A 12457-nucleotide genomic window follows, 5' to 3' on the forward strand; every position below is an offset into this window, starting at 1 on the left:
ACAGTTTCGGATTGGTATTTTCTAGTAATTGCAATGTATTGGGCATTAGGTATTACCAAGTTTGAGTTTTTACGTCATGGAAGGTCAGGCTGAAAGTACACTAAAGAAGGACCATCAAGAAATTTCAAAGCTTATATGAGTAACTCCCCCCCCCCAAGGAAAGCGAATACCCAGCTAACTTCTACATAACTTTTTTTTTAAGCAAATGATTGATCTTCCAGAAGGAGCTACTGTGCCAGCCTTGGGATTGTCCAATAAGGCTGTCTTTCAAGGTAAGAGTTGTGCATTGTCTGTGTGATTTGCAAATCATTCTCTATCTACACCCGTGTGTGTATACTATACACACATATATACATATATACTCATATGTTTGTGTGTGTGTGTGTGTGTTGTTTTTTAATAAGATTTGTGGTGTTTAGATTGATGAGAGGGGAGGCACTAGGTGACTGGTCCTTATTTAGCCTTGGTTTGAATTTTGGGAAGTTGCTAAGTCTAGCCTACCCATTCGGAGGAATTTGGAAACATTTCCTTTCTGGGATCAAATAGTAGCTGGTGGGAAAGAGTTTTAAGACATTGGAGACTAGTTGCTGCCACTCGGAGGACAAGATAATATTGGACCAGATGGACAAATATTGTGATAGGGTGTAAGGTAGCTTTAAAAAAAGGGAATTGGCTGGTTCTTGTCAGGTCTCTAAAGAGATATAATATCTCTTTAGATATTATATCTAATATTAAGCTGTTTTGTCAACATAAATGACACTGGAAGAGCAGTCCTAACCTTCGTCCAGACAGCAGTGGTCCAAGACAGAGTGACATAACCACTGCTGCTAGAAGCTGGGGGGGAGGGGGAGTAGAAGCTAGGGGGGTGTATGGGGTGAGCAGACAGAACACTGCTCCATTCTATGTTAGCCTGGAGTCAAGCAACTGTAGTTGGGCTGGCTCTGGATCTTAGGCTGGTTAGGCTCCCCTCTGACTGCCCCTGGAATGCCCTGTTTTTTTGGGGGGGGGGGCTTTCCATGGGCTACCTCTGGCGGAAGTCCTCCTGGCTGTACTTTTGGCAAGATGAACGGGGAGGTGTGCCAGAGGTGTGACACTGCTGTCATTTTGTGACAAAGACTGGCGGAGCTGTTTTGGGCTGGGCAGAGGGAGCCCCCTGCTTCATCTTGTACCCCCTCCCCCTCCCAGCATGCTGGATAGAGGTTTTGGATTGCAGTCTTGATCCCAGTATGCCACTTCTTTCTGTTAGGACATTTGTCAGTTACCCAATACTTTGATAAGCCTATGAAGAGTCTACTGTTTGTCATACCAGAATTCATGAGCTGTTGTCCCCAAATCCTTTCAAGAATTCATTTTGTGCAGTTAAATTACTGCCCTGTTATTTCAATGCCTAGCCCACCCTGCTGTTGGTGTCAAGATGGCAGGAGATGTGCTGTGTGTTCCCATGTTGTTCAGATCTGGTAACAAAGGTTTCCTGAAAACTTAATCAGATGCCACTGGTTAAAGTCTCCAAATGCCACGTTTCATGGCTCACACCCATACTTGATGGCTGGGTAAAATTATTCAATAGAGTGTATATTTTAAGCTTTCCCTTTTTTTGAACAAATCTTCTTGATTAATAAATTTAGTGCAATTGTTATGAAATTGCAAACTTAATTTCCTACAGAAGTCGGTTGAGGGAGAACTCAAATTGGCAGGGGTGTCTAACAAAAGCGAAAACAAAAATTTGATGGCATCTGGAGACTAAATTCTGTAGGTGATGGCCTACTTTGTCAAATGCTGAGTTGCAACTGGGAAAAGTATCAGGCAGAAAAGTCTGTAGCAAGCTGCCCAAGAAGATGAGTTATGGGGTGAGCTCAGGAGAATGCCATACCAGCTTCTTTCAGCTTTCTCTAGGTCCTGCCTGAAGTTGTGTCATGAGGCCCAAATAGTTTACCTTGCGTTGCTAACCTTTCTATCCGAACATAATTGGATTATGGACCAAATTTTCTTTTAGATAATTTAAACTGAAAACAGAATTGTTCTTTTTCTTCAGTTAACCATTCCTTGAGTGGCATGTTAGTTTCAGACTCTAAAATATGCCTCTTTTATAGCTGAAGATACTGCAGCCCAGACAACTGAAGAAGAAGAAAAACTTAGTAATGCTTCCAGTCAGTATCATGAAAATTACTTTCAGCCATGTAGTCTTACAGGTATGCAACATGTTAAAATGCTGTGTTTGGGAATTTTGTTATGTAACTGATAATTAAAGGAGCAGATGAAAGGGAAGGGGGGCAGTATGAGGTAAAAAAAACCTCTTGGTTCTAAACCAATTAATATCTTCCAGAACCTCCCACGGAAGATCATCTCTTGCAGAACACGTTATGGCCTGAAACACAAAAGTTGTAAGTTGCTTTGTTTATCAGATGAGAAATAAATGGGGAAAATATGGGGAAAGGTTTTAACTCATTTGTTTAAAGTCAACTTCCCACGAGTTGTCCTCATTTCCTCATTAAACTTGGAGTTGTTCTGGGCTACATGTGGGCCAAATGAATGAATGGCCTTCATTAAAAACCACATTTGCATCCTGCTCTTATATTCAGGTAGCTCAGAACACCATGCCAAATTATTCTGCATTTTATTCCCACAACAGCCTTGAATGGGTGGGGATTGAACCTGGGTCTCTAGCCAGTACGCCATGAAGATACTTAATAAGAACGTTTAGTATCTAATGTATACGTTATGTATGTGTTTGATTTTATGTCCTATCCCATCCAAAGGGCTTGGGACAAGTTACAATATGCGAATTACTCTTCCCTATCAATTAGCTGCTTGGCAGTCAATTTGAATAATAATAAAAAAAGGCCTGATGATGCTTCTGGAAGACCTACTGGCCTGGGCTTTGGCAAGTTTTTGTTGAATTCTTTGCAACCTTTTCAAAACCCCACAAGCAACTGTTATTTTTTAGTAGTAGTAGTAGTAGTAGTAGTAGTAGTAGTAGTGTTTTTTATTATGCTTCTGTTATTAATATAATCTGGGCAGTGAGAACAGAGACTGTGAGAGAGTGGCTTCCCGAAGGTTGTAGGTTCCTAACTAGTAAGTTAGTGGCTGAGATAAGACTTGAACCTGTGACCTTCTAGCTTGCTAATGGCATTTTTAGCTGCTATACCATATCACTTGGTAAACATGGAGCAGTTGCTTTATTGATCCTGAGTATAGCTCCCTCCTGAAACAAGTGCTTTTAGGAGCTAGAGCAGCGTTTCTCAACCACTGTTCCGCGGCACACTAGTGTGCCGCGAGACGCTGGCTGGTGTGTGGCGACGTGCGGCGACGAGAAGGGCGATTTGCATTGTCATGTGCCTGGCGGCCGCCAATAATCAACACTGACCCACCGGAAAGCAATATTTCTCCTCCTCTTTCCCAAAGCTCAGTGCAAACGAGCCTGGCGGCCGCCAATACACAACACTGACCCGCCGGAAAGCAATATTTGGCAAGTGTTTCTTACAGTCATAATTATAATATAGGGCGGCACAGAGTTAAAATTTTTCACTTTTTTAATGGTGGTGTGCCTCGTGATTTTTTTCACGGAACAAGTGTGCCGTGGCCCAGAAAAGGTTGAGAAACACTGAGCTAGAGGGTAACCCAGAGGCAGCTCTGTGTTCAATGAAGGAGTTGCTGAGTTGCATCAAATATGTGTGCATTTGAGCAGAGGTCAGGAGATAGATTTTTGCCTTTAGATTCAGCGAGGTCTGCTGTCCTGGAACAATTCCCAGGGAGGCTGTTTTCCCCTCTGCTTTCTTTGCTCGCTGCAGTTGCCTTAAAGGCGCTTTAAATTGTGGCAGCTCTCTTTGCAGTGTGTGCCAGTTTTTCACAGTCTCTCATTCTTGGCAGGCTGGAGGTGGCAGAGGTACCATGATTCCAAGCAATTTGGCTTTCCGCTGAATCTGAGCAGGGAAGCCTGGAAATATTCTCAGGGCCGGGGGAAAATCCTTGCATGGTTTGCCCTGACCATTTGCCAGAGCCCTGTCCACAGGCCTGCACACCTTGTGAGGCACCAAGCAGAATGCAGCCTGTAGGCCATGTATTGTGAGCTGCCAGATGTAGTTTTTGTAGGCACAAGTGAACAGCAAAAGCAAAGCAATTTGAAATCTGCAGTATGACCAGCCTTACACGGATGGGTTTTAGAGTTTCATAAGAAACTCCTTCTGGCTCAGTGTTAAGGGCAGGGTCAGGGGGAAGAAGTTGGTTGCATGGTTTTGGTGGAGGGAAGGTAGTAGCTCAGTCTGCTCCTTAGAACGATTGTGACGAGGTGTCAATCATTCAGTCAACCATATGGCCTTCAGTGGAAAATGTCAGGCCAAGCCAAAACCCCGGTTATGTTGGAGGATGTTCTCTAGACAGGATGGCATTCTCCCTCTGGATGTGACGCGCAGGGTCTTGAAAGCTTCGCCTATTCTGGGAAGGAGAAGTCATCCCACCCTCCAAATCTTCCCTACCTCATCACGCGTTAGGTCGGGTCTTTTGTTCCTTAGGGGAAAAGGCTTCCAGTGTGGTACTTTTAACTGCTCTGCAGTTGAAAAGAGAAATAAAAACAATTTCTCTTGTGTTATCCACTCTCTTTTGCCCAGCCTGTTTAACTCCCCACCATTGACTGGCTGGGATTTGGGGGGTCCTCATTCACTCTTGTTTCTCCCTAGGGTGGGCAACTCTGTTTTGACCGTTCCTCCATTTTATGAATTCGGTGTTCACTACTTCTTTTCCATTTGCAATGGGAGAGAGAGATTTATTTTTGGTTGTGGGTGTAGATGGGATGTGTCCTCTACTAGTGAGATCTGAGGGTGGGACAACTCCTCCCCATGGAGGAAGAGGCAAAGCTTCAAGATCCTGAGGACGTCATCCTACCTAGAGGAGGTCCTCCAAAACAATCAGTAAATAGAAATTCACAGTAAGAACCAATTTCCTTTCTCTCTCCAAGCCTAACTAGGGTGGTTGTTACTGCACCTCACCCTTGCCTGCCAATTCTTTTGTTGAAGGTCAGTATAATAGGTAACCAATAACCAAGTAACAGAAAACACTTAGTAAATAAATAACTTTTAAAGGCACGTAAGTGCTGTCATTGTATTTGGAGGAAAGGGAGCAGCAGTGTTTTTTTGTTTTGGTTTTAAAGGAAAGGACTTTTAAATCCGTAGGAATCTTAGTAGGTTTTTGAAGTGAATTCTCATAAACTCAGGAGAGAGACTCTCATAGGGCTGCCCTTTGGTAGCTGGGTAAAGATGCTCTGAGAGGACAATTGTTACATTCGTCTGCAAGCTCATTATTGAGAGAATGGCAAGAGGAACAGGTAGCAGCAGTGTATGTTGAATAAGCTTGGTGGATCCCCAGTGAAGTCGTTTGCTCCTTTTCTTAAAGGAAAGAGAATTCTTTCTCTAACCAAGGCTGTACTTTAGCAAAGAGCACACCAAACAGATGTTTTGCTGGATCCAGATGCAGATACCGTGTGTGTGTGTGTGTGTGTGTGTGTGTGTGTGTGTATCTAGTCCGTTTATAAGTCTGCCCCATTTAAGAGCAGTGATCCAAAGGTAAAGGGACCCCTGACCATTAGGTCCAGTCGTGACCGACTCTGGGGTTGCGGCGCTCATCTTGATCTATTGGCCGAGGGAGCCGGTGTACAGCTTCCAGGTCATGTGGCCAGCATGACAAAGCCGCTTCTGGCGAACCAGAGCAGCACACAGAAACGCCGTTTACCTTCCCGCCGGAGCGGTACCTATTTATCTACTTGCACTTTGACGTGCTTTTGAACTGCTAGGTTGGCAGGAGCTGGGACCGAGCAACGGGAGCTCACCCCATCGCGGGAATTCGAACCGCCAACCTTCTGGTCGGCAAGCCCTAGGCTCTGTGGTTTAACCCACAGCACCACCTGGGTCCCTCGATCCCAGGGTGAGTTACACTTAAAAACAACCATAAAATCAATTAAATAGAATATCTGGAGTCTTATTTCATCTAACGTTTGATTCATGTAACTTTGCGTCTAATTAGGGATATAAAACCTCTTCAGCACTGAGAAAATAGCTGATTATGTCTCACCATCCATTTGTCTGATGTGTAAATAGAAAAAATGTTATTATAATAATTATGAGTGTGGAGGCAGCCTGATCTACAGAATAACTCATTGAACTTTAGACCAAATTTTTCAAATTCTGGCTTGTTTCTGGATTTGCTGCTCTGCCTTGGACAATTCTTATATACCACATAATCAGACTTGACTCCTGTTTGTTGAGGGACGTGTGTGTGTGTGTGTGTGTGTGTGCTGCTCCTCTCCATCACACAAATAACATAATTTTTATATAATTTAAATAAGTTACATTAATTTAGAAAAAATATATAACACCTGGACGCATAGGTGTAGCTCAGGTAGGTGTAGCTCAGGGACGGCTGTAGCTATAAAGTGAGCTCCCAATTGTTTATTTGCAAGTGGGGTTCCCTGTAAGAAAATAAAATGCTCTGCAGGAAATGGTTTTTATCCAAATGTTTCCTACCAATGAACTTCAGAGGGGACTCCCTGGAACCACTCATTAGCTGATAGGTGCTGGAAGGAAGGTCACTCTAACTGCCGATTAGGTTACAGCAAGCCCCTTTGGCAGTCACTTGGTATAATCAATCAATCAATCAATCAATCAATTAAATATACCACCCTATACCCAGGGGCCTCAGGGCAGTTCACAGAATAAAATCAAGATATTAAACCACAGAATACCTAATAAAAATAAAAACCACCACCCACAAAAACACCGCCCACAAAAAACCACCACATTTTAAAAGGGTATAGGATGTAAATAGGATCAACCAAAGGCCTGGTTAAAAAGGAATGTTTTTGCCTGGCGCCTCAAGGTGTATATTGAAGGCACCAGGCATACTTCCCTGGGGGAGAGCATTCCACAGACGGGGAGCCACTGCAGAAAAGGCCCGTTCTCATGTTGCCACCCTCTGAACCTCTCGAGGAGGAGACACACAAAGGAGGGGCTCAGAAGATGATCTCAGGGTCTGGGTAGGTTCATATGGAAAGAAGTGGTCCTTGAGGTGTTGTGGCCCTTTTATGAAGTTGGGTGAATGTCAGGTAGCGGTCCCTCCCACCTGTCAAAGTTGGCCCATGGCATGGGGAAATGAAAGGATCAGGCCTACCAAGCTGGAACTGGTTCTCCACATCTGGTGTGACGTTAAAATGCTAGCCTGTGCTAACCATTATTAAGAATCCATACCACAGTTTGAGCTCTGAGAGGTACAACAACAAACTTGCCTACTTTCGTTTCCCATCTGCTCTTTTTAAGTTCAGAACTATCACCATAGTATAGCAGATCTTTGAGGTGGATCAATTGCCCAAACTGTGGCTTGTGAGTTCCTACAAAACAGCAAGCAACTGTTCCCAAATGTTATGTTTTACAAACCAGCTTCAAACTGGTTTATTGGCCCTAAACAAACCACACTTTGGGTGGAAGTCTGCAAAAACCAAGATATAATGCATGGCTTTGTGTTATATCAGAACCCAGTCTAGGTTCAAATGTTCAAAGGCATGCGAAAAGGATCACTGGCCCAATGAAGAGTATGGTTTAGGCCGTGGCATTCCCTGTTAATAAGATGAAATTCATCAAACCTGGGGAAGACTTTTTCCAAGCCTGAGTTCTACAGCATCTTTTTTTTTTTTGTAGGAAGCAATGTATTTTGACAGGAGATAAAGAAAATATTGTCTGTTCCCAATTGTATTTGTGCAGTATTAATCTTGAAAGAAGCAATGTGAAATAATAGAAAATGTAGGTTTAATGTTGCCATAGCAGCAGGAAAAACAGAAACTGGCTTGCTAAAAATAGACCATTTGGCAATTGCATTTCTGTGCGAAATACTGTCACCTCAGCTTTAGATTTCAGAATAAATTTTTAACTTTGATAAATATTTAAGGAGATAATTGTGCATAGGAGTCTACTGAAGTGTTCCATTGCAAAGATTACATTTTAATAGTTCAATAATAGTATGGCTGAACTTTAAAATAATTACAGGAATCATCAAGCAACATACTAAAACTTGCAGTGTCTAGCTTGATGCAAAATGTGTTTGCTTTTTTAGCTCACATTTGTTGGGCTGGTCTAACTACAGGGTGAATAAAGGTGATAACTCAAGGCATTGAAGACCATTCTGCTGTGGGATCTTCATAGACCCAGTGTGATTGCTGAGGCCTCTTCAAGTGACCTGCCACTAATAGCCAGTTTATAAAGAAATAATTAGGGAATAGGGTATGTGCAGCCCAGAATATGTTTTGGGAATCAAACACACACACTTTTAGGAATCTTATCTAGCTCAATGTTTGGTTTGGGTGCAAGACAGCAGAGCTTGGATACCTCTATACCAGTAATAGCCAAGTTATATGGAAATGAATTGGAACTGGGGTGTGTGTACACTGCAATGAACTGTGGCCTACCTGACATATTTTGCTATCTTTGCCTTTTTACTACCTTGGGGGTCTTTGTCATTTTAGGTATGGACACGGCTATGAAATTTTTTGTGTTGCCTGCAATAATGCGAAAACTGTGATTGCCTCGGCATGTAAGGTAAGAAAAAGTAAAAAAGCGACTGAAATTTTGATTGCAGTGATCTGGGTGGCCTGAGTAACGTGAAAGAATCCTGCCGGATCAGACCAGAGGCCCACCAGCTAGGCAGTCTCACAAACCTGTGGCAGCAACTGATGCTGACAGGAAAGAGTGACCTCATTGCGTGGAACTGTTCCTCTTTTTTTTTTTAAAAAAAAATGAAGATATGTATCTTAAATACATCAGATGCATATTTTTAAAACAAATATGCGGAGAGATTCCACAGATGCAAATCAGTGAATGATTCCTCATATAGGCTGTTGGTTGTACATGGGGCATGTTGATTAATCAGCAAAATCAAAATGGGTTTTTCGAAGGACGGGTCAAACCTGGCCATTTTAATGTAGAATGGTGTCCTGGGCCAACATATGCATAACATGAGCTTCTGGAAGCCAAGGACTGTAGAAAATACCATCAGTACTTGCATTGTAATAGTAGTGGGGTCAGCCACTTGTGGTGGTGGTCATTTTTTGAGAGGAAGAATTGTTATAATTGCAAAAATGAAATAAGTAAAGGGAGGCTTTTCTGAAATACCTGCTTTGTTATAAAGCATTGCCCTAATCAACAAATCTGTGTTTCTGGCATTTCCTTAATGCAAGCAAAAAGAGAATCAAGTGAAGTCAAGATTCCTGCCGAAGGACAGTTTGCAAAGTAAATATTTATTCATCCAAAAAAGATGGGTTCAAACTCACTATTTCCCCCAGCGCTTTTTGCTACTACATCATGCTGGCTTTATTTAGGAATCTTTTTGGCCATCCTTCATTGGCAGTCTGTCCCAGGGTGCGACATGATAAGACCATTTAAAAGCATAAAAGCAATTTAAACGGTAATACAAAAGAAGAGTGGATAAATATCAACACCAACTGGAGCAACAATAAAACCACCGCAATAATGACATCAAGCATCCTAAACACAATCTTACCCGGCAAATGTCTCTGTAAATTGTTTATCTGCCCTTATGGTTGTTGTTTTTCCAAATCTGCTTTTGTTCATTCTCAGTATTTATTCTCTCTCCTCCACCACCACCACCACCACCCCGTTTCGCAGGCTTCTAAAAAAGAACATGCAGCCATTATTTTGTGGAGCACCACAACTTGGAAGCAGATACAGAGCTTACCTTTCCACAACCTGACAGTGACACAGATTTCCTTCTCCCCCAACGATAAATTCTTGTTAGCAGTTTCAAGAGACAGGCAGTGGTCACTTTGGAAGTGTAGTGACATCACTTCAATGCAACCAGGTAAGCTAGCTAACAGTTGGTGTCACTGATTGAAAACTAACATTGCAGGTTTTAAAGGTGTGTTACGAATGAACGCACCGATATCCGTTTTGTGACTCTATTTTAGTTTCTTCTTAAACTTCATCTACTTTTGCAAACTTACTCTTCATATTTTGATTTACAAATCTTGCCTTCATCATACAGTTTCCAGAAAGAACATTTGGGCAGCAGGAACTTTCAAGCTGCTGATTCATGGCAAGCCATTAATCAAATGAGGGTGGTGGAAGCTGTCTTGTTTGCTTCTTCCTGTTGGCCTTGGGTGTTTCTTGTGGAAAAGAAACTTTTGGACATACGTACTGTATGTCCGTTTACGCCCTACTCTGATGAAATGGCAAAATAGTTTCCCTGCTCCTGACCATTATGGACTGAGCAGTGCTCAGGAAACTGAGCAGTTGTGAAAACTATAGCAACCTACCTTCATTTTTTTAGTAGCAACTCTCGATAAAATGTTGTGGGACATTTCTCCTGTAAATACATGGTCCAGTAACATTTGACTCCTGAATGGTATCTTTGTATCCCATATGTAAGGGAATGGCATTCCAGGAGAGTTAACACTGGATGTTAAAGAGAGCTTGTAGATGTGCTGGAAGAAGTGGATATTATGTATTCTGTTCTATTGAGCCATCAGTTCAAATATGAGTATTGCTGTTCCTGACATTTGTGGGATTTGGAAACGATAGCCACTTCTTTAACTGGTTTGTAGATTGTGTGTGTTTGGTAAAGTCAAATCTTCCCTAAAGAAGGCTATTTGAATGCAGTATATCAGTTTTTCAGCTGGTGGATGTTGGTAGACACCCCCCCCCTACCCCATCCCCAAACTCGCTAGCAGTGATGCCATTGTAGTTGCCCAAGCAGCTTGGCTTGGGAAGATCTCGTCTCCTTGACTGAGCAATCTTAGTAGATGATCTTTCAGTGCAAACTGAATTACCCCAGAAGCTTCTGCAGTTATGCAGAGGGCTGCCTTTAGTGTTCAGAACACCAGGAAATAGGAATGGTGTGTGTGTCTGGATGCAGTTTATGAGCCATCAGTTGGCCATCTGTACTGTAGATTACTGTTGCCTCCTTTTAAACTTTTACCCCACCATTATCTGGGGCAATGTCTGCCTGCAGGAATAAATCACAACATTCTTCTGTTTCATATTTGTCATTCCAGACCCAGCTTTCAGCCTTTTTGCTTACACAGATCAAAGCACGGCTGTGCACACTCGCATCATTTGGTCCTGCGACTGGACCCCTGATAGCAAGTATTTCATTACTGGAAGCAGAGACAAAAAGGTAAGTAAGTAATCAGTTGCTCCTTACCCAGCTTCACAGAGTTAATTCGCACAAATCAATATTTATTTATTAAAAGCATTTCATTAAAAGCACCCTCTTCCTTAAAAAGGGTGTCCAAGGCAGTGTTCCATCCATGTAATCGTTAAAAAAGTACAAAAAAAAGTTTAAAGAAAACCAATACTTCACTCCTATTTGGGGCAAGAACCAAAGGAGCATGTTCTTGTATGTTTATGCGGAATGTGTCGTTAAAATAAATATGCCTTTAAAAATCCATCCCTCAGTAAATTTGTTTGGCACTGAACTTGACGACCTATTTTTTATATATAGGCATAATCTTTTACTGAAAGACCTAAATCAATGCAGATGGAAGCTGGTGAGTGTATTAGAAAGCAGAGGAGGAATTCTGCACAAAATGTTATTTACCCAGCTGCTGTTAATTCTAACATGCTCATTGTTTTAGTGAGTATAGGACTGAAGTGGGATTTTGCATGCTAGCTTAGAAAGGTAATAGTTTTATGCAGTAGGAAGTCTCCTATAGCCATATTGTGCATACTATGATGGGGCAAGAACCTGCTTAAAGCATTTATTTTGAAAAAGAAGCCTGAATTTAGACAGTGTGTACTTCATTCAATCAATGAATCAATCAGTCAATCAATCCATGAAATGTTTTATACCTAGGCAGTCCAAATTCTGTGCTAAGTAATTAGAAATTTATGCTATTTGTGGATTCTGCAAATTGAGAAATTAGCATAAATTTTCTTATTTCAAATAATTTTTTATGAGAATAGGCACAGTAGTGGTTAAAGTGTTGGACTAAGCCTAGGTAGAAATCTGCATTGAATCTCACTTGTTCACCTTGTGGCAGTCATTCTCTCTTAACATAACATACCTCACAGGTTCGTTGTGGGAATAAAATGAGGGGAGAGAGAAAGAGAGATGAAATTCTCTGGAAGCTGAATTCTGTACTCCATAGCACACATTGTGGGTTTTCTATGCTCCTACATAACTGTAGCCATGCATAAAGTCTTGCCCAGATCCTAAGAACTTGGTAATCATTTTAGTTTCATATCTGTGCATATCATGGTCATCTGTGATAATTTAGTACAGTGCCATCAGTATATATAAAGCTTTCACAGTATAAGTGACAGAAAATCACTGTTCCTTGTTATAAGGAGCTTATAGTCTAAGGTTTGTCAGTGGAGAGAGAGCAGAGGAAGATCAGGGACAAAAGATGCAAGGATAACAGAAGATAAATGTGAGCAACTGTAGTTACACATACTTTGATTTCATG

At 41.8% G+C, this 12457-nt stretch overlaps 1 protein-coding gene across 5 annotated transcripts in view; it reads left to right on the forward strand.

The window, feature by feature from the left end:
* The window catches only part of ELP2 (elongator acetyltransferase complex subunit 2), a 59753-nt gene that overhangs the window by 21998 nt on the left and 25298 nt on the right, over nucleotides 1-12457 (forward strand). For all 5 annotated transcript variants that reach the window (XR_015951634.1, XR_015951631.1, XR_015951632.1 and 2 more), the window contains exons 14-19: nucleotides 203-272; nucleotides 2091-2189; nucleotides 2324-2381; nucleotides 8501-8573; nucleotides 9660-9852; nucleotides 11045-11166. Coding sequence is in view for 1 of the 5 variants with exons in the window: in XM_088676209.1 (XP_088532335.1) it covers nucleotides 203-272; nucleotides 2091-2189; nucleotides 2324-2381; nucleotides 8501-8573; nucleotides 9660-9852; nucleotides 11045-11166 (615 nt within the window). In the remaining 4 variants the exon portion in view is untranslated. The remainder of the gene's footprint in view (nucleotides 1-202; nucleotides 273-2090; nucleotides 2190-2323; nucleotides 2382-8500; nucleotides 8574-9659; nucleotides 9853-11044; nucleotides 11167-12457) is intronic.

This window comes from Zootoca vivipara, chromosome 8 (assembly GCF_965207765.1).
Source record: "Zootoca vivipara chromosome 8, rZooViv2.hap1.1, whole genome shotgun sequence".
NCBI lineage: Eukaryota > Metazoa > Chordata > Lepidosauria > Squamata > Lacertidae > Zootoca > Zootoca vivipara.